Here is a 27,291-nt window from a genome sequence, read left to right as displayed (position 1 = left end):
AATAAAGGTTCACTGGAGCCATCTGCACCTATCCCCACCCATCACAGCCCTGCAGAGCACTTTTACCCATCCGCTTCTCAAGACTGTCTCTAACCCCCGAGGTCGGCAGAACCCGTGGCTTTCCACGTCTCAAAGGATGGGGGGATGGGGGGGTGGGAGGGAGGCTGCGAGGAAGGACACAGATCCTTTGAGGACAGAGGGACAAGGAGATGCATCCAGATGGGGAGGATGGGACGCGTCACGAAAACCCGAGGCTTGCAAATTCGCTGGGAGAAAAGCCCTGTGGGCGGAGAATGCTGCCTGTTCAGGGATGGGGACAGACAGAGGGACAATGCTCCAAAACAGGAGACAGGCACACTCCTAGTAAATCCAGGAGGGTGTGAACTAGATAGCTCTGAACTCGGAGCCACAAATGGGTAGAGGCAGCCTCAAACAGATTCGTACCGCGAAGCTGAGACTTACGGTTACTTCTCCCGCTGAGGGTAAGGGTCGGTGGACCCAGCAACTCCGCAGTTCCGCCTCGGCCGCCCCTGCCTCTACAGCCGAGCTGGTGACCTTAGGTACCCTGCCCGCCCCACCCACTCGGACGGGTGCCCCTTCCTCGCCGGCCCGGGTGCACCCGTCAGGAGGAGGCTGATGTGGCCCAGGGTGCGCAGTGGCGGCCCGCGGGAAGCGCTGCGTGAGCCGAAGGCGCCGGCGGCGAGGCTCAGACTGGGCGGGCGCCCCCCATCCCTCTCCGGCCGCTGCGCCGCCTCACTCAGGGGAGGGGAAGAGGGGGCGGTGGCTCTTGCCTCCGCCTCGCGGTCAAGTCCGGCTCATGTTCCAGCCTTGCGCGCGCGCAGCCCCGGCCGCCCTCTTCCCCTCCCCCGCCTCCGGCTCCTACTCAGCCGCTGGCACCCCCGCCGCTACCACCCTATCTCCTAGTCGCCTGCCACCAGCCCCTGAGAGACTGCAGGTCCAGAGAAAAGCAGCAGGAACGGCAGCAGCCCGGCGGCCGACCCGGAAGCTCTTCCACCGCCAACCGCGAGGCTGCAAAGGGTGTGAACCCGGAAGCGATTTCGTAGCTACGGTAGCGGCTGGGTGGAAACCTAAGGCCTTTGAAGACCTGGGACCCCATAGTTTTGGGAGAGGGTGAAGGGTGAATGGTACTGAGGTGCGAGGAGAGGGAAGGACAGTAAAGAGCAGGTGGGCAAGAGGGTCTCCGATTCCAGAGACCTCAGCTTTTGGGGTGCCGGGTGGGGAGCGCGCGGGAACCCTCAGGACGGCTTTCTTTTGGCGACTGAGGGTTTTTCTGTCACAGGAAGCTGGGCCGGGCTGCTGTGCCTGGGAGGAGGGAAGGAGGAATGAGAAAGCGGTGACGGTCCCTGTGCCTCCTCGCCAGGTGACTGTCCCACCCATTTAGTTGAATGTAGCGGCCGGAGAGGCACTCGCGGCAGGCCATACGGGTGGGACCTCTCGGTGTCCTTCGGGAAACAGGAGGAGCAAGTTCGACTCCAGCGAGGGAAAACAGAGGTGGGAGACTGAACTATCTCCACATCTATTTGCCCCAGGCAAGGAGTTTATTTTTCACACGTAGTTACCGAGAAACCAAAGCCACTTTTTGGGTGGAAACTCTTTGAACAAAGATGCTTACATTTTTCCCCGGTAGTGGACGTTGATGGGTGGTGGCGCAGGAAGAAACCTCCCAGGCAGAGTGATTACGTATTTTTGTCATTGCAGGGACAGGGATTCACAGCTTGTCATTCTAACTCACTTCTCCCCCTTTAACTCATTTCTCGCCTCTACACCTTTCTCCACCTTTTAAGGTTTTTTGCTTTCATCGCTTTTTCTACATGTTGTTTTTAGCCTCACCAGAAGTATTTCATCTCGCTGGTCTAACCCAAGATCTCAGCCTCATTATTTTCTTACTCTTCTGGAGTGCTTATGTGCCTTTACAGTTTCTGTTTGCAAACGCTGTCTAGCATACTAAGAGGATATTAACAAACCTGTTCCATGGACACTAAATGGCAGTTGTACATCTCCCCTCATCAGTCATAGTGACAACCAGAAATGCCCTCCATATTTTCCAGTGATCCCAGGTAGGTGCCACTCCCCAATTAAGGACCACTTCCACTAGTTTATACGGTCTTATTACTTAGGCAGCATATTATCATTTGTGCCTAACATTTTCCAGAATAGAGTGAGCCATATAACAAAATGCCACGTTTCCTCTACTTATTCACTTGAACCCTCTTCTCAGACTCAGTCTAAACATATTGCAAACTCTAGTTATACCTTTCTCGTATTTTAGTTGAAGCTACTCATTTTCTAGAAACTCCCTCTCTATCAATTTGTATGTGTTTCTCCCTTAGCAGTTTTACCTTCCTATGTTAGTTACTTTTGTTATTTTCCTGACTTAAGCCTTTGTTTCCTTCTTTCATGTCACTGGAAGAATGTAGATTTTTAGTAGTCAAGTACGAATAGTTCTTGAAAATGAATTTTAAGAATATTTTGGGGATATGGTAAAAAAAAAAAATGTTTGGTTTAAGAAAACCAGATACTGTTACTTTCATAGTTACGTCTTTTTAAAATCACATTTGTTTACCTTTTAAAAGTTCAGGGTTCTGTGCAGTATTAATTAAATATTCTAGAGAAGTGATGAGTATTGACAAAGTACTTTTCTAGTAAATGTTTTCTTAACATGAGTTGACCAAGATAGGAATTGATTTGCTTTAAATTGTGTTTAGAAAACTAAGAATTACTTGATTTCTCTTTTAGGTCCTTAATAGAAAAAATGGTTTCTGTAATTGTGCCCTATATCACAATACAATGTCTTTCTTTTTGGGGCTTGCAGTCTTCAGTGCGTCTGTCTCATAATTTGTAAAGGTTTATTATCTCCAAGTCATTGTTAATCTGTGGTGAAAAGTAATTGCTAAATAGAAATTCTGAGAAGAAAAAGGCCTCATCCTTTTCACATGATGTAGAAAGGTCTGGTGCATGAGGTGGGTTTTAAGAATGATCTTATGAAAAAAATTGGATTGAAAAAAATTTCATGAAGTATATAATGATAAAGAATGAAATGTCCTCAAAACTTTTCACACAATGAAATGTCTCTATCCTAATGTTTTACTGTATTTTTTCTAGTGAAAGATCCATAGGGTTTTTTTGGATCTAAATCAATGGAAAGTTTTAGAATCTAAGATAAACTTGAAAATTACTTAAATTACTTTATGTAAAATTTTCGTACAATAATTTTAATGGTTGTTTTAATCTTAGGCTAAAGTTTGTGTAAAATGCCAAAAGCTACTGTATTTTAACAGAACTTCTTCTTAAGGTAATTTTACAATCATAAGGCACTTTTTAATTGTTATTTAGGGAAGTGAATTAAAAGTTACAGAGTGGTATTTTCAGCTGCAGTGGACAAAACAGGATAATTACTCTATCTCCTCTCAAATAACATTCAAAACCCTTTCTTCAAAATGGTCTATCTTGAGAGTTGCAGCAGTAGGGAACTCATTAAATATGAACAGATAATTTTAATGCCTAGTGGTTTTTTAAAAACTGAAGAAGTTCATCTCAACATAGCCGGGAAAGAAGCTCTTTCTTTAATGTTCTTTTAGATATTTGCTGACAAATAAATGACCAGAAGCTTTTTTTTAAAAAAAAAAGAGGCTGGGCGCGGTGGCTCAAGCCTGTAATCCCAGCACTTTGGGAGGCCGAGATGGGCGGATCACGAGGTCAGGAGATCGAGACCATCCTGGCTAACACGGTGAAACCCCGTCTCTACTAAAAAATACAAAAAACTAGCCGGGCGAGGTGGCGGGCGCCTGTAGTCCCAGCTACTCGGGAGGCTGAGGCAGGAGAATGGCGTAAACCCGGGAGGCGGAGCTTGCAGTGAGCCGAGATAGCGCCACTGCACTCCAGCCTGGGTGACAGAGCCAGACTCCGTCTCAAAAAAAAAAAAAAAAAAAAAAAAAAAAGAGAAAATAATCAGTACAGAAAGATGCCCTTTAGTGTAGCCATTAAAGAAATTTACTCAATGAAGATAACTATTATACAACCAAGATTGTAGTTGAAATTCAGTCACTTGTTGAAAATTGCGCAATGGAGTCTTAAGATTTAGGGGGACAAAGTATATGCATGTACACACACATACACCCGGACACATATACACACACACACAGTGAATATATTTGGAATAAAAAATTTGGATTATTGACAGGTGTGGTGGCTCACGCCTGTAATCCCAGCACTGTGGGAGGCTGAAGCAGGCGGATCACCTGAGGTCAGGAGTTTGAGACCAGCCTGGCCAACATGGTGAAACTCCATCTCTACTAGAAAATACAAAAGTTAACCAAACATGCTGGCACACGCCTGTTAATTCCGGCTACTCAGGAGGCTGAGCCAGGAAAATCACCTGAACCCAAGAGGCGAGGGTTGCAGTGAGGCAAGATTGTGCACTGCACTCTGGCCTCAGCGAAAGAGCGAGACTTTGTTTAAAAAAAAAAAAAAAAATTGGATTATCAAGGAATTCGATAAGGGAAATGGAAGATTCTTAAATCACCGTCATAAGGCTTTTATTAACTGACCAAATAGTTTTGGTTCTGTGATAAGCAACTCGAAAGAAAATTATATACTATGCTTTAGCTCATCTAAATGTCTAATATCAAAGTTCTCCTTGCTAAAAGTTCTGGAATAAATGTCAATGGATGTAAAACATCTACCATTTCCAACTTCCAAACTGTTAACAGTATAACTAACATTCACTTTTGTAATTTATGGAAAAAGTGTATATTATTCTGAATCACTATTTCAAGTCATTATTTACAAGATATTTTATAATCATAATCACTTTTTTTTGGCCCCAAAGGCAGATTATTACTATGCAGTTAACACCTATGAAAATGTATAACCCTATTTTAAAAGGAAAAAAATACAAAGGAAATCTTAAATTATCAGCTAAGGTTTTGAGTAGTTGAACAGTAAAGATGCAGTCAAAGTCATTCCTGGCTTGCCTTTTAGGCACTATATATTCTAGGATAGAGAACATTTTATTTTTTAAAAAATTTTTTCAAAATGATTATGTGGAAATAAAACAATTTAAGATGTGTTACTTTTTTTTTTTTATGTTGCCATCAAATGTGTCATTTAATCTTTCAAGGGATTTTTTATTTGTTTTATAAAGCAATGGGAAATCCGGAAAACATAGAAGATGCATATGTTGCTGTTATTCGTCCAAAGAATACTGCCAGTCTCAATTCTCGGGAATACAGGGCTAAGTCATATGAAGTAAGAACATTTAATAATAATTTATTTCTACCATTGAATGTCATTCTGTATTATCATTCACATATAAAGCCTTATTATATCTTGTAAATTCGTATTAACAAGCCAATTATTTTAGGTCTCTGCCCATTATTTTGTCTTTTTTCTGCTGCGTGCCTTTTGACCATTTGCTATTTATTGACACGTAGGTTATTAGTAGTAAACATGTAATTAAGACTATATGTACATACATATACATGTATATAACTGAATTGTTACCTTTTTTATGCAACAGATTTCAAGCAATATGAAATACTTATAATTTAACCTAATTTATCTAGCATTTCCTTTAAACTGATTTTTTAAGGTTGTCTGAAACCTGTTAAAGGGTACTGTGGGGTTTCTCAGTAGGCTACTGCTTCAGCAGTGCTGTAGCTTACCATTTCTCACTCCTGGCTGCACTGTGGAATCACCTGGGGAACTTTTAAAACTGTAAGAACCAGACCCCAGACATTCCCATCCGTGTGGGATGGGGCTGGGCATTGCTATTGTTTTAAAGCTTCCCAAATTATTCTAATATGCAGCTAGAGTTGAGAAAGACTACTAGCTTATTGTAGTTTTCTAGGGCAAGTAGACTTTATTTTAAGCTTTCTCTTAATGTTGTTTTTCTCATCTAAGATTTTGTTGCATGAGGTCCCCATTGAAGGACAGAAAAAAAAGAGAAAGAAAGTTTTATTGGAAACGAAACTTCAAGGCAACAGTGAAATAACACAAGGCATTTTGGATTATGTAGTAGAAACCACTAAACCAATTTCTCCTGCAAACCAGGGTATCAGAGGTAGGAAACTTCTTTTTTAAAAAATACATTGTTTAAAATACTTGTGGAGATAGATTCTTTTAAAAATATACACATATTAAACCAATTTCTTTTTATATTCCTTTACATTTAACAAACTTGCAAAAAAAACTTAAGTGTTTTTTAAGGTACACACCAGCCCCTTCAAGATGTAACTTGACAAATTTTTTAAAAGTTGAAAAGTATTTAAAGAATTCACAATGTTGGTGTGAAGTATAGTTCCCTAGGTAAGTATCTTTTAACTACTATTCCTATTTCTCTACTTAATGACAGAGGAAACTATACTCATCTCTCCAAAACTAAGTAAAAGTTAATATTTGTGGATTAGGGAAAGTCCTCTAAATTACCAGGTAGCAGAGGTTTTCTTCCTATTTGGTCATAGAAAGAAGACCCTTTTCAGAAAGTCAGACTGAATTGTGGAAGTATTAACCCTGAAAGATTGAGGCCCCCTTTAAAATATTACATAATAGCCTTTGAACGTGATTAGAAAGTAATGATCCATTTTCTCAGACTATAGAAACAGATAGCAGTCAAATGTTACAGAAACTACAAACTACATCCAGGATTCAGTTACTACAATTTAAAAAGTAAAGCCAATTCAGTCAAACAGCAGTAGAAAACAGTTGTTAGTGAAGTAAAGCATACCTCTCTATGCCTACTTTTTTGGTTTTTCAAAGCTTATTCAGTGTACATTTTTATAGGGATTAGTTGTCTGATTCATCTGTTTCAGTAAAGAGATTATTTTTGTTGCAGAGATACAGCCAAATCCTGTGGTTTGACTTATTAGTTATTTTGGATATTTGTTTTCTAGAGATACATAACTGAGCTATAAGCCTGTGTTTCTTAACTTTTGGAGGTACCATTCACTGTATTTTAGCTCCCTGATAGGTTACTTCCCCTAATAGAGCCTGAAGAGTTTTTGTGGGTTGGGACTGTAAGGATTTTAACTCAGGATTATAAGTAGTTCCTGTGGCCAGGCACAGTGGCTCACATCTGTAATCCCAGCACTTTGGGAGGCTGAGGTGGGTGTTTCACGAGGTCAGGAGTTCGAGACCAGCCTGGCCAATATGGTTAAACCCCATCTGTACCAAAAATACAAAAATTAGCCCAGTGTGGTAGTGCACGCCTTGTAGTCCCAGCTACTCAGGAGGCTGAGGCAGAAGAATTGCTTCAATACGGGAGATGGAGGTTACAGTGAGCCAAGATTGTGCCACTGCACTCTAGCCTGGGCAACAGAGTAAGACTCCATCTCAAAAAAATAAAAAACAGTTCCTGCATATGATCTCTGATAAATACTCTGAGTCTCACAAAGAGAATTCCTTTTCTCTAATTACCAGATTCACTGTATAATAAGAAGATCAAGAAAGCAATCTTAGCTTATTAAAAAGGTGGAGGGAGCTATCCTTTTTTGGGAATCAAGGCATGTGAAGACTGTCTTTGGATGCCACAGATTGGTCAGTCTCATCTACCTCAGTCTTGGACTTCTCTGATAAATTTTTATCTGAACTTATTCTACTATTGCCAGGTCATTATAGTTATCAGCATCTATCCTGACACCAAATCCCCAAGACAGAAATCTGATTATCTAAATCACATATTTGAGCTGACAAATCATTATAGACATAAATTATAGACAAGTCATAATTTGTTATGCATTAACTAAGCTCTGCCACTAGGTCCTTTTACCCAGAGGGATATGGAAGAGATCTCACTGTTAACAAAAACTTGCCCTGATCCAGAGGGCTGGGTAGTTTCCCTTAGGAGGAGTTATGAGTGGACAGTCACCGAGAAACATATCTAGCACCATTTTGCCCTGTATACTCAGACATAAAATGTACTAATATATTTTCAGGGAGCTTTTATCAAGAAACTAAAGTAGAAAAGCATAATATATTAATGAGCCATACTCTATCCTGAGTATCCTATTTGTTTTTCTAAGTATATAAAATATTTTTGAAGTAATATGATTCCTTATGTAAACATCACATGAAAATCACAAATGACTATTAGCAGTGGTTAGGCTTAATATTTTTGTACTGTGTTGTATGTCATTTGCAAAGCACTACTACACTTATACATGAAATTCTTAAATTGATCCCGTTGATAGGTAGTGATTTTCACATCTGTAAAATGGGAATGCAGGCATAGGCTGTCTCCTCCTATAAGCATTTCCATTGGTAGAGGAATTAGGACTAGAACTTTCATCTCCTAACTTGTCAGTGCTTCCCTGCCCCACTGACAGATCTCATAGTTACATATATAATTTGCAAAATAGGCATTTAAATAATAGATCGTAACTGGATCTGGGGAAACAGCAAGGCAGGAAAGATTAAGTAGAGACAAGACTTCAAGCCAGGCAAAAGAAATAGTGCCTCTGAAGTATATTAGAATGTTCTGTATCTAACACTTATATTTTGTACAAGTGTTCATTTCGTGAAATAATTGGGGGCTATAATATAGAAGGTCTTAATAATCACAAATATTGACTCTGATATTTTGTGAATAAATGAATCTATTTGAAGTCTTGCATCATTTACCTGCCCACAGAAGGCATCCCACCTGCCTACTAGGCATTTCTACCTTGGTCAGGAACGAGGTTCTGTTTCTTAGTGTGAGGAAATTGGAAGCATTGAAAGTATGACAAAGATCTAGAGGATGAGGGGTTTTAGAATACAAGACTTGTAGGTTATTATTCATTAATAACTTACTGCCAATTCAGGAAAAACATTAAGAATGGTAGTTACAATTCAGAACAATAGTTTGTAGCCCAATCAGATTTTAATAAAACCTGAAATTGAGGATGGAGGTTAAATATTAAATGAAGAACCACTAAACATTAAGACTTTGAAACTTACATATGCCAGAATATAATAAAATTCTTACTGTCTCTATCCTAGTTGAGTGAGGTGGTATATGCCTGTTGACCCTGCAGAATACATGGTTGTTCTGCCTTCTCAGCTCTTAGCAGAACAGTTTTCCTAGCTTTGCTTAGGAAGCTTCTCTTCTAGGGGGTCAAGACTAGGACCCTAAATCTACAAGGATTGTCCACAGAATGATTTTGCATTTATCAGTTTTTTTTAGTACATATAATAAAGTTGACTTAGTATATTTCAGTTCCTCTTAATGCTGCCTTTTGAAGTATCTATTTTCTAATTCTCAAGGTAATTTATAAGATTTAAAAGTGTATTATTTTTGTTTTGCTAACTTTTTAAAAATGATTAGGAAAACGAGTTGTACTAATGAAAAAATTTCCTCTGGATGGAGAGAAGATGGGCAGAGAAGCATCATTATTTATTGTTCCATCAGTTGTCAAAGGTAAAGTCTAAATATATCTTACAAATCTTCATATACTTTAGATGCTAAGTAAAGGTCTACTGAGGAACTTAGGAATTTGCATTCATAGTTACTACTATAATATTATAAAATACATATTTTAAGATTAATAGAAGAAGGGAAATATGTTAGTTAAAGACATTTTGATTTCAAAATAATATACAGGCTTCTTGGCTCAACAGTAATGTTTTTGTTTTAGTTTTTAAAAGGATGAAGAAATGAGGAGGGAAGGCATCATTGAAATTTAAAGTGCTCAGGTTACAATAAAGGATTTTTCTAAAGATATGCCATAGATAAAATAAAAATTGATCCTGAAGTATTCTGGAAAATTAACAGATTATGATCAGAACCTATCTTGTATTTGGGACAAGAATCAATAATAGTTCTAATATAATCTGCCTAATAGTATCAGTAATATTTTTAAAAAGGAAACCTAATGTGAAAATGTAGTATTTTATTCCTTTGACACCCTGGCATAATAAACACATTGAGTTTCAGTACAGACCTTGCAGCCCTATAATTTTGTGACCTTGGGCAAATCTCCTCTTTAGCTCTTTATTTGTAAAATAGGGACAATATTGCTACCTGCTTCCACTTGTTTCATGGTGCTGGAAAATTCAATGAGGTATTAGATACGAAATAACCTTGGAAACTACAGAGCACTAGCATCATGTAAGATAGTAGTAATACTGATGATATACTGTATTAATCACCTACTGTGGACATCCCATCAGCCTGCTGCTACACAGTGCTCACATGTATTTTATTAGGCAGCTGCAGCATTCCAGATATATTTTTCCAGGCATACTTAGGTTAAAAAGTTCAGTATCTTAAGTAGCGTTGGAAATCTTATTAATGAGTTTTACAACATTGTTGAGGAAGATAAAGAGGAAACAGTTTCTGCAGTCCTCCAAAATTCTAAATGTTGCATTTACCTGAGTGGACAAGGTCACAGAGTTAGTCATCACTTGAATCCAGGCCTTCTAATCCCAAATCTAGAACAATTTATTTTATGCTTAACAAGTGTTAATTTTGTAACATATATTTTTAGATGAAAACATGCAGATGTAAACCTTTTATATGGTAACATAATTCTTCATTTTTCTTTTTCAGATAATACTAAATATACATATACCCCAGGATGCCCAATTTTTTACTGCTTTCAAGATATCATGCGAGTCTGTAGTGAATCCAGTACTCACTTTGCTACACTTACAGCAAGGATGTTAATAGCCTTGGATAAGTAAGAAATGCCATTAGAAGTATTTTTTAATTAATCAAATACATGTTTATAGTAGAAGTTAGTTCTGATAGATACAGACACTTTGAGAAGAAAATAATGAAAATAATATATGTATTTAAAAAATGGTAAGTTTTTCAATTCTAATATAAAAATGAAAAACCCCAAGATAAGGTTGTCCTGGCCTGGGTACAGCATGTTAATTTTATTTTTCAGAAATGGCAAACACTGCCGTGGCTTAAGAATTGAGATTTCCCTGTTATGAAACTATACATTTAATATTTAGTTACTCTTATCAGTGAATAAGTCATTCAACCTCTTATGCCTTTGTCTTTCTGTAAGAAGAGGGCTAATGTCACCTACATCTCAGTAGTTTGAATTTTAACAGTACTTTTATGTTTTTTGAAAGGAGTTTTTATTACTATAATGGCATATACATTTAAAAAATTTATTTGCTGTATCCATTAAGAAAACTTTTATTAATAATAAATGAAGTATTTGTATACTGACTTGATCTTTACAGATCATATGAACGTATTATCACATGTGCCCCGAAAGTATGTACAGTATTATGCATGTTTTCTTAATTGTTAAAATCAATTTGCAATATAAATAAATTTTAAAAATAATAAAGTACTTAACTAACACTGAATTAAAATTATAAAAATCTGAAAGTAATATCTACAAGTGTCATATATCAGAGTTGGATAGTAATCTACCTTTTTGATCTTTACTTTCGAATGGCTACTTCTACCTCTATTTTTATTTTGCCAGGTGGTTAGATGAACGTCATGCACAATCTCACTTTATTCCAGCTTTATTCCGACCTTCTCCTCTTGAGCGGATAAAAACTAATGTCATAAATCCTGCATATGCTACTGAATCAGGTCAGACAGAAAACTCACTACATATGGGCTATAGTGCACTAGAAATAAAGAGTAAAATGTTAGCCCTAGAGAAAGCAGATACCTGTATTTACAACCCTTTGTTTGGATCAGATCTTCAATATACAAATCGGGTAAGAGTTGAATGAATTTTAGCTCTGATTTAAAAGACGTTTTATCTCAAGTGTAATTTTTTTTCCTGAGATATATACATACATTACTAATTATAAACATGAAGGCCTGGTGCAGTGGCTCACACCTATAATCCCAGCACTTTGGGAGGCCAAGGTAGGCGGATTGCCTGAGGTCAGGAGTTTGGGACCAGCCTGGCCAATATGGTGAAATCTCATCTCTACTAAAAATACAAAAATTAGCTAGATGTGGTGGCGTACCCCTGTAGTCTTAGTTACTCCAGAGGCTGAGGCAGGAAAATCGCTTGACCCTGGGAGGCAGAGTGAGCTGAGATCGCAGCACTGAACTCCAGCCTGGGCAACAGAGCAAGACTCATTCTCAGTAAATAAATAAATAAATAAATAAATAAATTTAAAATATAAACATGTAAACATTAAGAGGACAAAGCTCTTAATGGGTTTTTGTTATTGTTTTCCCTTTCTAGGTAGATAAAGTGGTAATAAATCCATACTTTGGTCTAGGAGCTCCAGACTACTCAAAAATCCAAATACCTAAACAGGAAAAATGGCAGAGAAGCATGAGCAGTGTCACAGAAGACAAGTACTGTTTCAGTTTTACTCCACATTGCTTTTATAAAAACTTACATTCTAATTTAAACTATTGTTTAAAATTATATATGCAATTTGTATGCATTGTAGTCACTACTGAGTTTACAGCTGCTCGGTGATATAGAGCTTTCATAGATGTGTCACATTTCTTTTGAAACAATTTTAACAGTCCTGTTTGTATTTTTCAAAATTTCTTTTTAATGATTAGGGAACGACAGTGGGTAGATGATTTTCCTCTCCACCGAAGCGCCTGTGAAGGAGATTCAGAATTACTAAGCCGTCTTCTCAGTGAAAGATTTTCAGTCAACCAATTAGACAGTGACCACTGGGCACCCATTCATTATGCCTGCTGGTAAATGGAATATTTATTCTTTTCTATTTAGAAAGAATACATTTTTAATTATAAATGTTAGTACTTCTTTTCAAAACTGTTCTCATTCCAGATACTTTTTCTCTACCCGTTTGCCTTAGGAGTTTTCTGTTTTGATCTTAGATAATTGTATATGTGCTAGTGTTCAGAATTGTAAGGTCTGCCCCATGGGGAATGTACTGTTAGTGTTCTTAGGCATTGCCAAATGATATAGTAGGATACTTAAAGACTAGTAAATGTCATCGTAGAGTACACGGTCATGTATTCACCTTGCAGTTTCTCTTGTTTTGTATTGGGATTATGTTATGCTTATCCTTTCTGTGAAGTTTGCATATGTTAACTACTTACAGTTTGACCTTGCATCTTGTTATAAAAGTATCCTTTTAGTGCTTTGAGAAACTTTGGTTATCAAGAAGCCCTCAAAAGCCTTCATTAGAACCACAGCTTTCCATTATGTTAGATACTAGTGTTGGGACAGGATTGGGGTGAGCTCTTTCCACTAGTTTCCCAGTGTAGCTCTTGGTCTCCTTCTCCTCTCACATAATTATTTTTCCCCTCAGTTGGGCTGAGTTGTTAGTGTTTAGAGTAGTAGTTAACTGTTTACTTTAAGTCATCTTCTAGAAAGGATATAATAAAGTTTTTTACATTATTTCTGTGGGAAAGTTGCTCTTCACCTATTGTTTAAGTTTCCTTGGCTAATTTAAGAGGTACCAGCCAGGTGCAGTGGCTCACGCCTGTAATCCCAGCACTTTGGGAGGCCGAGGCGGGTGGATCACAAGGTCAGGAGATCGAGATCAACCTGGCCAACATGGTGAAACCCCATCTCCACTAAAAATACAAAAATTAGCTGGGCGTGGTGGTGCATGCCTGTAATCCCGGCTACTCGGGAGACTGAGGCAGGAGAATCGCTTGAACCCGGGAGGCAGAGATTGCAGTGAGCCGAGATTGTGCCACTGCACTCCAGCCTGGTGACAGAGTGAGATTCCATCTCAAAAAAAAAAAAAAAAAGAAGTACCACATTATTTATTGCCTTGTTAAATGTCCACAGTGTCTTAGTTGTATTATATTGAGCAAGGTAATTCACTTTACCTCTCTGCATCCAGTTTATTTATCCATATATAAAGTGTAATAATTAGATCATTTCTAGAGTTTCTTCCAACTGAAAATTCTTTTATCTGATTTTAATATTTGTAATCAAGCAGTTAACTATAGTTGCTTTATGTGTGTGTATATATAAAGATCTTTTTTCTGTTTCCTTAAAAATATGCTCTTATGTTTCCTATTACATGGAGTTTTTATATTAAGAGTTACCCTAATCATCTTTAACTGAGTTAATAGTTGTTTCTTCAGATTACAGAAAATACTGGCAGCAAAAACAATACTAAAATGACATGCAGCCGGGCATGGTGGCTCATACCTGTAATCCCAGCACTTTGGGAGGCCAAGGCGGGCAGATCACGAGGTCAGGAGGTCAAGACCATCCTGGCTAACACCATGAAACCCCATCTCTAGTAAATATACAAAAAATTAGCCAGGTGTGGTGGCGGGCACCCGTAGTCCCAGCTACTCGGGACGCTGAGGCAAGAGAATGGTGTGAAACCGGGAGGCGGAGCTTGCAGTCAGCTGAGATCACGCCACTGCACTCCAGCCTGGGCGACATAGCGAGACTCCGTCTCAAAAAAAAAAAAAAAAAGGAAAGAAATCACATGCTTTACCAGGAGCTAAATAAAAAGAGGTAGAGAATATAGTTCAGATTCCAACAAAGTGTACTGTAGATTTGGAAAAGGCAAAGGCAATGAATTTTAGTTGAGGAATCCCAAGATTATATTTGACTGTATGGTTGCCCCTTTTTGTGGCAGGGGTGTTTTTTTTTTCTCTCTAATGAAAGAATGGTAATATTTTCAACTATTACATAAAAACAGAAGCACGGGCATTGTACTTACTATGCTTTGGAATGTACCTATGTTTCAGTACCATTTTTAGTTCCTAAAATATGATCTTTGGTGTTACTTTATGTCTCTAAGGGTCTGTTTCTTTATCTATACAAGATGGGCTTAAAAATGGTACCTTCCCTAATATTAAAAGAAAAATTACAAGTAATGTGCTTTGAGAGCACATAATGAGCACTCAATAAATCTTGGCTTTTAAGAGTAAGTTTTGGCTGGACATAGTGGCCCACACCTGTAATCCCAGCACTTTGGGAGGCCAAGAAGGGCAGATGACTTGAGGTCAGGAGTTTGAGACCAGCCTTCCCAACATGGTGAAACTCTGTCTTACTAAAAATACAAAAATTAGCTTGGCGTGGTGGCAGGCACCTGTAATCCCAGCTACTTGGGAGGCTAAGGCGGGAGAATCGCTTGAGCCCAGGAGGTAGAGATTGCGGTGTGCTGAGATCCTGCCACCACACTCCAGCCTGGGCGACAGAGCAAGACTACATCTTGGGAAAAAAAAAAAAAAAGGAATAAATACTGTAAAAATGTAAAGATTTTGATGTCTAAATCTAAAATTTATTAATCTGTAATATTTTCATTTGCAAATTTTTGTTACTTGAGTATGCCAAGGAAAAGAGTTTTATACTTGCATAAATTAATTTTGCGTCAGCTGGATAATCAACTTTCATGTAACAGGAGTAGTATGGGTCACCTTGCAATACTGTTAGTCAGATGCCTCATTTAATTGACGTGAATTCAAATAAAGAATGATTTAACTATTCAGTAAGGAATTTAAATTTATCTTGGAAATATACTCTTGTTCACTAATTGGTACAAAGACTGAGGAGGGGACACTGGGCTCTTGACTGTGATACAGTGAAGAGGCTAGGGTTTAGTCCTATTTTTGTAAGGTTAGATAAGCTCACTTGGTCTCTTTTCTCATCTTTAAAGTGAGGATTTTAATTAGATTAGTGGTTCTCAAACTTTTGGGTCTCAGGATACTTTTTCACTCTTAACAGTTACAGGATTCCGAAGAGTTTTTGTTTATGTGGATTAAAGCCAGTGTTAAGATATTAGAAATAGAAACTGAAAAATATTTCGTGTGTGTTAAAAATAATACCTATATATGTTAACATAACACAATTTAATGAAAAAAACAAGAGTTTAAAATTCAAGATTGGTAGCCAGACACATAAAAACCATTCCTTACTTTCTAGAATCATCGTTTTCCCGAAATATTTAAAATGGCTTTTACGCCATGTGGAGAACTTAACAGCCACTCAGTAAATGTCTCAATGACATTTCTATTCTCTCACTTCTTTATTCTTCCTGTACCCCTATGCCAGACCCTCTATTTTGAATCAAATCAGTGTCTTCTTTCTCTGATAGTACTTTCAGACTTCAGATCATTGTTAGTGCTTTCCAAACTATGATGATTTGGCTTCCTACAAATTATTTCATCCAATTTCTTTTGGAGCTTCCCTGTATATTAGCTATCTGTACTCTTTGTTTCATTCAGCCTTTTAGTCCTCCCCTTCCAAGCTATTCTAAATATTTCTACTCCTAAATACTTAAACTTTCACTGCTTTCTGTTTCTACTTTCATAATCCCTATACTCTTTTTTGCCCCCTATTTTCAAAGAAAATTTAATGCTTCAGAAATGTTCTTCTCCATCCCTGATAATCACTTTTTGTCCCCATCTCTCTTCTGTATCGTAGGGTATACATGTAAAAATTCTTCTTATTCCCCTTAAATTCACTTTTCTTTTTCCACACCTACTTTCTTCTTGCCCTCAAACATGCATGATTCTCTTCCTTCTTGAAAGTTACCTTCACCTGAACCTACTTCTTTTAGCTACCATCCTGTTTCTTTCCTTCCTTTCACAGCCAGATTTCAAAGGTGAGTGGGCGACACACTCTGCTTTCTCTTTTTCACTCTTCATAAACCTTAACTTTTTCTGAGTTTTTTTTTTTTTTTTTTTTTTTTTTGAGACAGAGTCTTGCTCTGTCGCCCAGGCTGGAGTGCAGTGGCCGGATCTCAACTCACTGCCAGCTCCGCCTCTCGGGTTCACGCCATTCTCCTGCCTCAGCCTCCCTAGTAGCTGGGACTACAGGTGCCCGCCACCTCGCCCGGCTAGTTTTTTGTATTTTTTAGTAGAGACGGGGTTTCACCATGTTAGCCAGGATGGTCTCAATTTCCTGACCTCGTGATCCGCCTGTCTCGGCCTCCCAAAGTGCTGGGATTACAGGCTTGAGCCACCGCGCCCGGCCCTTTTTCTGAGTTTTTGATCTCTTTCCTTGCTCTGCAGCATTTAATTCTTGCCCACTCTTCATTCTAAGAACAAATTGGAGTTGAAAGGGCATAATGAAGCTATAATGAAGGTCAGTACAAATGCAAGGTATTATTGCTATCTCATCATTGCTATTGAAACACTCACTGGCCTCCATTCTGTGATGCAAACCTGTGTCTTAGTAGTAGTACTACTAAGATTCAGAAAACTGGCTTCTAACTCTGGCTAGTCACCGTGAGACTTTGGGCAAGTTATTTAACTGCATCAAGCTCCATTTTTCTCATCTGTGCAATAAAAAAGTACCTCCACCTACTTTATAAATTTCTATGATTATATTAAATAATTATACAAGAAGGTAGCTGGGAAATTTTAAGGCGTCATACAAAATGTATGTTTGTATTATTTTTATTATTACTTCTCGAATTGCTCCCTCACTATCTTTTCCTGTCTTCCCTTTTAGATGTATTTCATTGTTCTAAGGTGATCATATTATTTGTTCTCAGAAAGATTTCATCCATTGTTTCAGACCATTCTTTCCAGTGAGATGATTTTACATATTCTCAGATAGATAGTCTAACCTTTTGCCTTCCACCTAAGTAGTTTCAAGTTGCCTACTAAACATTTCAGTCACTTATCTTTTGTATATAAGGCACTTTGGAGAATATAAAGACACTGTCCCTACCCTCAAGGAGCTTCCAACCTAATAGAGAAGAGGTGTGGATAAACAAGGATGAAATTAGGTAAAATAAGTCGCAAAAAAAAGCAAAAATAAAATGCTAAAACGTAGTGGGAATATAGAGAGGATAGACTTTAAACTGTTTCAGAGGCATAATGGAATTTAACCGGAACAAAATCAGAAAGGGGGAAAGGATGTCTTAAGAATAGCAAAGAACATTGTGGCTTTGATTTGCGTTTCTCTAATGATCAGTGATATTGAGCTTTTTTTCATATGTATCTTGGCTGCATGTATGTCTTCTTTAGAAAAGTATCCATGTATTACCCACTTTTTAATGGCGTGGTTTTTTTCTTATGAATTTGTTAAGTTTCTTATAGATACTAGATATTAGACTTCTGTCAGATGCATAGTTTGCAAATATTGTCTCCCATTCTGTAGGTTGTCTGTTAACTCTGTTGATAGTTTCTTTTGCTGTGCAGAGCAGCTCTTTAGTTTAAGTACCATCTCACACCAGTCAGAATGGCTATGATTAAAAAGTCTTAAAAATAACAGATACTGGCAAGGTTGCCGAGAAAGGGAGCACTGTTGGTGGGAGTGTAAATTCGTTCAACTATTGTGGATGGCAATTCCTCAGAGAGCTAAAAACAGAATTTTCATTTGACTTAGCAATCCCATTACTGTGTATATACCTAGAAGAATATAAATCATTTTGCCATAAAGACACATGCACACACATGCAATATTCATTCCAGCACTATTCACAATAGCAAAGACATACAATCAACCTAAATGCCCGTGATAACAGAGTGGTTAAAGAAAATGTGGTACATACACACACACACACACACACACACACACATATATATATAAAATAGAATACTATGCAGCCAGAAAAAAGAACAAGATCATGTCTTTGCAAGACCATGGATGGAGCTGGAGGCCATTATTTTTAGCAAACTGACATAGGAACAGAAAATACCGCGTGTTCCTACTTATACGTCGGAGCTAAATGATGAGAACTCATGAGCATAAAGAAGGGAACAGCAGACACTGGGACCTCCTTGAGGGTGGAAGCCAGGAGGAGGGAGAGGAGCTGAAAAAATAACTATTGGGTACTAGGCTTAGTACCTGGGTGGTGGAATAATCTGTATGACACACCCCCATGACACGAGTTTACCTGTATAACAAACCTGCACATGTACCCCAGAGTCTAAAATTAAAAAAAAAAAAAAAAAAAAAAAAAAAAGAATAGCAAAACCTGAGCAAAACAAATCACCTGAATAAGGTGTAGGATGAAAGTATCTTATTTGGAATATAGAAAAGGCATAGTATTTGTGAAGGGGAAGAAAGGAAAAACAGATGGAAAATCAGTTCTAAAGATGGGCTGTTTTCCCCTCAGATGTTCCATATCTAAAACCAAAACCAAGTTTCCTTTCCTCCTCCCACCTCACCCTCTTATTTCCACACGATAAATTAGTTTCTACCCTTGCTTCAGATTGCAGCCTTACGTAAGTCTTTGGCTATAACCAAGAGGTTGACTTACTCACTGTGTGCGTATGCTTTGTACTCTTCTGAGACCTTTGCTTACTCCTTTACTGTCTACCTAAAATATTTTACCTCTCTTCAACATCTCTTCAGTTCTTTCCTATTTAAAAATCCAGTTTAGGCCGGGCGTGGTGGCCCATGCCTGTAATCCCAGCACTTTGGGAGGCTGAGGCAGGTGGATTGTTTGAGCCCAGGAGTTAGAGGCCAGGCTGGGCAACATGGCGAAACCCTGTCTTCCCACCCCACCCACCAAGGTGGAGTCTTGCTCTATCACCCAGGCTGGAGTGCAGTGGCGCAATCTCGGCTCACTGCAACCTCCACCTCCTGAGTTCAAGTGATTCTCCTGCCTCAGCCTCCCAAGTAGCTGGGATTACAGGCATCTGCTACCACACCTGGCTAATTTTTGTATTTTTATTAGAGACGGTTTCACCATGTTGGCCAGGCTGGTCTCGAACTCCTAGCCTTGTGATCCGCCCACCTCAGCCTCCCAAAATGTTGAGATCACAGGCCTGAGCCACCACATCTGGCCAAAACCCCATCTTTACTAAAAACACAAAAATTAGCTGGGCATGGTGGCGTGTGCCTGTAATCCCAGCTACTTGGGAGGCTGAGACACAAGAACCCCTTGAACCCAGGTGGCAGACATTACAGTGAGCTGAGATTGCACCACTGCAGTCCATCCTGGGCATAGAGTGAGACTCAGCCTCAAAAATAGTAAGATTCAGTTCAATTTGTTCTTCTATCAGAGCACTTCACAGGACCATCTAGACTGAATCATATCTCGTTTTCTGGGATTATATCTCTGGAGCTGGGATTACAGGCACGCGCCACAATGCCTGCCTAATTTTTGTATTTTTGGTAGAGACGGGGTTTCACCATGTTGGTCAGGCTGGTCTCAAACTCCTGACCTTGTGATCCGCCTGCCTCTGCCTCCCAAAGTGCTGGGATTACAGGTGTGAGCCACTGCGCCCAGCCTCTGATATTTTTTAAAGCATTGACAAACAATACCATACTTAAATTTTACAGCATTATGTAACTTATCCATGTTTATGTTTTGCCTCAAATTACACTGTAAACCATTCAGGGTAGAGACCACATAGTTTATATATCTTTGTCTCTCTCACATTGTCTAATATAGCAACTATATATAGAATTACGTCTTTGGGCCTATTTTGTAGACAGCCAGGCCTAAGTGAAAAGCATTCTTACTAAGTTACTTTCTGTTTCTGAAACTATATTTGGCTAAAAATTTTATCTAACTTTTGTACTTCACATGGGATGTTTCTCTGTCATCTGCTCTATCTTGTATTTGAGGTTATATTTTCTTCCAGTTTATCAGAAATAGAAACAGTTTAATTAAACCAGAATAATTAATAAGAAACCCCTAATCATTGAAAACATTATGTCAGTATCTTAATAATCCTTTGCTCTCTGTCCTAGAAAATTCTTAGATTTTTTTGAGATATCATCTAAAATTTGGATTTTTAAAAACATTTCAGATGACTTTTTTAGGTAAGTTTTTTTTGTTGTTGTTTTTTGTTTGTTTTTTCATACAGGTATGGAAAGGTTGAGGCCACTCGCATATTGTTAGAGAAAGGAAAGTGCAATCCGAACCTTTTAAATGGACAACTTAGTTCTCCTCTTCATTTTGCTGCTGGAGGAGGACATGCTGAAATAGTACAGATTCTCCTAAACCATCCAGAAATTGATAGAGTAAGTTGTTTTCCAGGTTTTTAAAAGTAATATTCAAGCAGTGAATAACAAGTAATGACCCTAAAATGTTCAATTGTATGCTTGAGAGTTCATCTGAAAAATAAAAATAAGTTCCATTACTTTATAGAATAAGTAACAGAATATATGAGTTGTGCTTTGTAGAATAAGTAATGGAATATATGAGTTGTGCTTTTGAATGTACTTTTTTTTTAGATTTTTTTAGATTTTTTAAATCTAAAATTTATGCCTAAATTTTACATTAACCATTTTTAGGCATTAAGTACATTTACATTATTGTACAACCATCACCACAGTCTGTCTTCAGAATGTATGTAGAATTTAACCTCTTTTCATTTTGTATTGTATTTCTCCAAAAACATCTTGAAAAAGGAAAAAGATTTTCCAGAATTTCATAAAAGAAATTCATAAAAAGTATATCATAAAGAGGAAAATAGTATTAACAAAATCTTTGTTATGTCTTTATCAGAACTTTTAAAAAACAGTAATCACATTGATTAGTGCTTTGAGTCTTTTATCTTGGCAACTCTTGTTTATTCTAAACATAATACATACTAAGTGTGGTTAATATTTACTTAGTACTTGACAAGAGTCTCTTTTTTATGAAACTTTGATTAATTGGATGACATTTTCCTTTAGAATACCATAATATGTAATGCCTTTTTGTCCCCTCCCCATCCACATTTCTAGCATATAACAGACCAGCAAGGAAGATCTCCATTAAATATTTGTGAAGAAAACAAACAAAATAACTGGGAAGAAGCTGCAAAATTGTTGAAGGAAGCCATTAACAAGCCAGTAAGAATTATCTTCATAGTTAGAACCAAGCATAGTATTTAAATTAATAAGATTTAAATTTGAGGATCTGTGGCAAGAGTGGAAAGACAAACGATTAGATGGCGTCTTTACTGCTATAAAACCTCATTGTGGTGCGGGCATGGTGGCTCACGCCTGTAATCCCAGCACTTTGGGAGGCTGAGGCAGGTGGATCACAAGGTCAAGAGATTAAGACCATCCTGGCCAACGTGGTAAAACCCCATCTGTATGAAAAATACAAAAATCAGCTGGGCATGGTGGCATGCGCCTGTAGTCCCAGCTACTCAGAAGGCTGAGACAGGAGAATTGCTTGAACCCAGGAGGCAGAGGTTGCAGTGAGCCAAGATTGTGCCACTGCACTCCAGCCTGGGCAACAGAGCAAGACTCTGTCTCAAACAAACAAACAAAAAAAGTTCATTGTAGACTGGATAGGTATCACATTTGTTATTATCCCTAACATTTGGATGTTTATTCTTGCATAACAAAATAAGACTTGCAAAAATAAGTAAATAAAACTTTCAGAACTCTTAAATTTTTCATATAATTTCATCACTTGATGTGTTGATTACGCTTTTTTTTTTTTTTTTTTTTTTTTGAGATGGAGTCACCCAGACTGGAATGCAATGGCGTGATTTTGGCTCCCTGCAACCTTTACTTCCTGGGTTCAAGCAGTTCTCCTCAGCCTCCCAAGTAGCTGGGACTACAGGCGCCTGCCACTACGCCTGGCTAATTTTTTGTAATTTTAGTAGAGATGGGGTTTCACTATGTTAGCCAGAATGGTCTCGATCACCTGATCTCGTGATCTGCCTGCCTCGGCCTCCCAAAGTGCTGGGATTACAGATGTGAGCCACCACGCCTGGCCTGATTACACATAATTTTAATCTATTCATTGACGTATATCCCTCTACTTAGGCCTTTTAAGCAACGTTTTGTATTTTTAAATAAAAGTGTTGCACATCATTCATTCATTTAGTCTCAGCAAGTTAGTTTATATATAACAGACTCATTTTCCTCCTCATAAAAGTAAAATAGGTGTTTCCAAGCTTTTTTATTCTGCTAACTCAACCTGGCCTTTCCATCTAATTACAACTGGAAATAAACTCATAAATTGAATGCTGGCACACGTAGCTATTAAAATAATAATTGTATTTAGAGGCATAAAGCTTAATTTGTAATTGTAGTGACATTAAAATACAGAAGGCTAACAATGAGAAGAAACTCAATTATGCCTAAGAGTTATAATGATTATAAAAATCATTAATTTAATTATTTTTATTTTTATGAGACAGGGTCTCACTATGTTGCCCAGGCTGGAGTACAGTGGCTATTCACAGACAATCATAATGCACTGCAGCCTCAACCTTCTAGGCTTGGGCAGTCCTCCCATCTTGGCCTCTTGAGTAGCTGGGACTGCAGACATGTGCCACCACTCCTGGCTATCATTAGTTTAAAAACTGTTTGAAATAAAAAGATTTATACCAACAAAGGATAAAGGGTTTATACTAACAGATATAACCCATTTACCTAAGCCTCTCCAGGCATTAACCAACAACTATACAATAAGTATTTGTTGAGTATCTCTGTGGATTTAACATGACAAAATGCTGAAAATTATAAGGAATATATGGTCTCTGCCTTTAATGTTACACGCATACCGCACACTTACGCATTTTGTCAAAACACTTACTCCAAGAGCATAAGACAGAGTCAAGGAAATAGACAAGCAGTACAGGTACCCTTATGTTATACTTCATTGCAATTTATTTTCTAACTATGTAGTTTTAACTCATTTTTATCCCTGATATAGTTTTTATATTGTGAATGAATAAGGTAGGAGAGTTGAAGTTCTTTTATCCAAAGTGCACTGACCTGAAAGTTATTTGGGGACATCAGTTACTTCCTATAACAATAAAAATCCATTGAGAAAGCTACTACTCTGTGCAGTTTTCTAAACTGGGGAAAGGAAACTGGCTCAAAGTTCATTGATAACTTTTACCTGCAAAGTGTTCCATCACAAATTCCTCTTAGGACAAGTTATTGGTGGTATACATTTCTTTTGTATTATTTGTGACCCACTAGACTCATGAAGTACTCAGCTAACACTAAATTCAGTAACCAAGTTTGTGTCTCTTGTATGATATTTACATTGTACATTAAAGGTGCTAAAACATCCTGTCAAAAGAATTTGACTTTGAGTATTTTTTTAAGTCATTCTCCTTAGTTTCCCAAACTTATTTCTGGAACATCCATAAGAAAATATTTTAGAAAATACAACTAATGGAAGTAAAATGTTTTGTTTTTTGTTTTTTGAGATGGAGTCTCGCTCTGTTGCCCAGGCTGGAGTGCAGTGGCACGATCTCAGCTCACTGCAAGCTCCGCCTCCTGGGGTTCACACCATTCTCCCGCCTCAGCCTTCTGAGTAGCTGGGACTACAGGCACCCACCACCATGCACGGCTGATTTTGTGTGTGTGTGTGTGTTTTTAGTAGAGACGGGATTTCACTGTATTAGCCAAGATGGTCTCTATCTCCTGACCTCATGATCCACCTGCCTCGGCCTCCCAAAGTGCTGGGATTACAGGCGTGAGCCACCGTGCCTGGCCAGTAAAATGTTTTTAAAATATCACCAACAGATTCTCACTTGTAACAGTGTTTCTGATATTTTTCATGTTAGAAATCTATAATAAAGCACATGAAGTTGAAGGAAAGTATCTTGTTAGATTGTGATGTATAATTTTTTAAGCTGCTTATGTAAGTTATCATTTCTTGTAGTATGAAAAAGTTCGAATATACAGAATGGATGGGTCATATCGTTCTGTTGAATTGAAGCATGGAAATAATACCACAGTGCAGCAGATAATGGAAGGAATGCGTCTCTCTCAAGAAACTCAGCAATATTTCACTATATGGATTTGTTCAGAAAACCTCAGTAAGAAAGTTTTTGTTATGTTTTAGTAAACCTCATTATTCCTTTTTGGGAGTGGGTTGGTAAAAAATATAACTTCTTTTTATTCTTGACTTAAATTTTGAATAAATACAATGTTCTTCTCTTTTATATAAATATAGAGGTAAGTCCCTGCCCACCCCCTTCCCTGCTTCATTCAAAGCATTTTTTAATAATTAAAAAAGAAAACTTTTCTTCTATGGCAATAGCATTTGATTTGAATGCCATTAAATGTTGTGCTCATGCAACTTGCCTTTATTCTTTGTGCTCGTTTTGAAATAATACAAATGTTCTTTTGTCTTACATGAGTTTTCTATTTAAAATCAACCTTTTTATTTAAAATCAACCTAATGACACTATATATTTGTTCTTCAAAGTATCACACATACATACAGAATTTAATTGATGGATATGATTGGATATTTAATGGCTTAGTTGTATCTTTTTAACTAGGAATTCTATTTATGTCATAATTAAATAGGCTATAATGGAATTAAGGATTTCATATACGTTTGATAAATTTTATGTAAGAATTATTTTTAATAATTCTTATGTTCTTGATAATAAGCAGTTAACCACAAATTGGGTAGTAATATTGATTAAAATGTTAATTTTAGATTTAAATTTAATTTGTGAGTATTCAGTACAGAAGTGCAGATAGTTTAATACAGAGTTTCTATGCATTGATATAATTGAGTTTTTTACATTATCATTTATAAAAGGAAAGATGTTTTTCAGGCCTTCAACTCAAACCATATCATAAACCCTTGCAACATGTTCGTGACTGGCCAGAAATACTTGCTGAATTGACTAATCTGGATCCTCAAAGGGAAACATCTCAGCTTTTTCTAAGAAGAGATGTGAGACTTCCTTTGGAGGTTGAAAAACAGGTTTGCTTGAAATCTTATGTACAGTTATTTAAATGCACAAAATCTATTGAGTTTCTATTGTAAGTACTAGAGGCAGAAATTGTGCTTACATCCTTATATCGATCCTTACATCCTTATATCGATCCTTACGTCCCTGTAATAATTGGTGGAATTTCGGTTGATCTACTTACAAAGCCCTTGGTTGGGATTTTTCATTTCCACTCCCATTGTCTTAAGAATACAAAAGAAATAGGGAGGCTATCCTAAAGAAAATTAGCAATCAGATGTGGAGCCAAATTATACTGGAAAAAAATTGTTTAGACTAGTTAGGAAGTACACTGTCAAGGATAAACTTAATAAAGGGCTAATCAGTTGTATACATTTTGAAGGAAGAAAAAGAAACACTGGTGTGGGAGAGAACAGAAAAAACATCCTGGTATACTTGCAAAGGGAACAATGCGAAAGTCATTCTTAACAGTCCATAAGTGGCTCATTTTTTTTTTTCTTTTTCTTTTTTTTTTTTTTTGAGACTGAGTCTTGCTCTGTCTCCCAGGCTGGAGTGGCACAATCTCAGCTCTCTACAATCTCCACCTCCCAGGTTTAAGCAGTTCTCGTGCCTCAACCTCCCCCAAGTAGTTAGGATTATAGACGTGTGCCACCACACCCAGCTAACTTTTTTTGTATTTTTAGCAGAGACAGGGTTTTGCCATGTTGGCCAGGCTGGTCTTGAACCCTTGGCTTCAAGTGATCTGCCAACCTTGGCCTCCCAAAGTGCTGGAATTACAAGCGTGAGCCACCGTGCCTAGCCTAAGTAGCTCATCTTAACTCAAACAGGGAACTCTGTACATAGTAAAAAATGAGAATAGTATTTACATTTGATAAAAAGAAGTCTGTCCAGACAAGTATATTTCTATTTGAACTACTGTGGATTTTAGAGAGGAAGAAGTGACATAATGCCATAAGAAGGATGAATGGGCCAGGCACAGTGACTCATGCTGGTAATCCCAGCACTTTGGGAAGCCAAGGCGGGTGGATCACGAGGTCAGGAATTTAAGACTTGCCTGGCCAAGATGGTGAAACCCCGTCTCTACTAAAAATACAAAAATTAGCCAGGCATGGTGGCGGCCACCTGTAATCTTAGCTACTTGGGAGGCCGAGGCAGAGAATTGCTTGAACCTGGGAGGCGGAGGTTGCAGTGAGCCGAGATCGTGCTACCGCACTCCAGCCTGGATGACAGAACGAGACTCCATCTCAGAAAAAAAAAAAAAAAAAAAGGAAGGATGAATGGACAAGGGAGAGATTGATTATAACAGCTTAAATTAGGCATGATAATCTAAATATGGTGAAATTGTTTCATGGTCTTACAGTGTTAGTGAAGAAAAAAATAGAATACATTTCTCAATTCTTTATTCTCAGGGAATATTAAACAAACACAGTTAAACAAATTTTAGCACAAGAAAATTTCAACAGCCATGTCCAAACTTGTTTAACATTTTATACATAACTATGTATATTGCTGCTTTTATATTATCAAGCCAAAGATAGAATTGATCCTTTCAGCCAGATACACTAGGAGTCACGTAAAAATTGCTATGAAATTTACCAAAAACTAAGGGCTTCATTATTTGTTAAAAATGTGTTAGAATCATATTAATAGAATGAAAGGGAAGGAAGAAAACAAGAGATCCAGAAAGGCATATGACAAAATCCAACACCCTTTCATGATTTAAAAAACTCTCAGAAAACTAGGAATTCAAGTGAACTTCTCAGCATGATAAAGGGTGTTCACAAAAAACCCACAGCTAACATCATATTCAACGGTAA

General features: G+C 37.8%; 2 protein-coding genes across 22 annotated transcripts in view; one reads left to right on the top strand and one right to left on the bottom strand.

Annotated features, from left to right (window-relative positions):
• ANKIB1 (ankyrin repeat and IBR domain containing 1) overlaps positions 1-591 on the bottom strand; it is a 154,859-nt gene extending 154,268 nt beyond the window's left edge. For 3 of the 5 annotated variants that reach the window (XM_050782835.1, XM_050782834.1, XM_050782832.1), the window contains exon 1: positions 463-550. The gene's annotated coding sequence lies outside the window, so the exon portion shown is untranslated. Of the gene's footprint in view, positions 1-462 lie in introns of all 5 variants that reach the window. The other 2 variants (XM_050782840.1, XM_050782837.1) reach the window with 2 other exon arrangements.
• A 270-nt stretch (positions 592-861) lies between these two features.
• The window catches only part of KRIT1 (KRIT1 ankyrin repeat containing), a 46,622-nt gene continuing 20,192 nt past the window's right edge, over positions 862-27,291 (top strand). For 3 of the 17 annotated variants that reach the window (XM_050782859.1, XM_050782860.1, XM_050782858.1), the window contains exons 1-13: positions 1,024-2,078; positions 2,834-2,981; positions 5,165-5,268; positions 5,923-6,082; positions 9,323-9,415; positions 10,547-10,676; positions 11,448-11,691; positions 12,174-12,289; positions 12,506-12,649; positions 20,666-20,822; positions 21,531-21,638; positions 24,427-24,583; positions 25,337-25,488. In XM_050782859.1, coding sequence (XP_050638816.1) covers positions 5,167-5,268; positions 5,923-6,082; positions 9,323-9,415; positions 10,547-10,676; positions 11,448-11,691; positions 12,174-12,289; positions 12,506-12,649; positions 20,666-20,822; positions 21,531-21,638; positions 24,427-24,583; positions 25,337-25,488 — 1,563 coding nt within the window. In that variant the 5' untranslated portion in view covers positions 1,024-2,078; positions 2,834-2,981; positions 5,165-5,166. Of the gene's footprint in view, positions 2,079-2,757; positions 2,982-5,164; positions 5,269-5,922; positions 6,083-6,113; positions 7,555-9,322; positions 9,416-10,546; positions 10,677-11,447; positions 11,692-12,173; positions 12,290-12,505; positions 12,650-20,665; positions 20,823-21,530; positions 21,639-24,426; positions 24,584-25,336; positions 25,489-27,291 lie in introns of those variants that run through there. The other 14 variants (XM_050782845.1, XM_050782847.1, XM_050782844.1 and 11 more) reach the window with 14 other exon arrangements.

This window comes from Macaca thibetana, chromosome 3, assembly GCF_024542745.1.
Source record: "Macaca thibetana thibetana isolate TM-01 chromosome 3, ASM2454274v1, whole genome shotgun sequence".
Taxonomy (NCBI): Eukaryota; Metazoa; Chordata; class Mammalia; order Primates; family Cercopithecidae; genus Macaca; species Macaca thibetana.
Note: the sequence above shows the minus strand (reverse complement) of the source record. Positions and strands in the feature narration are given on the sequence as shown.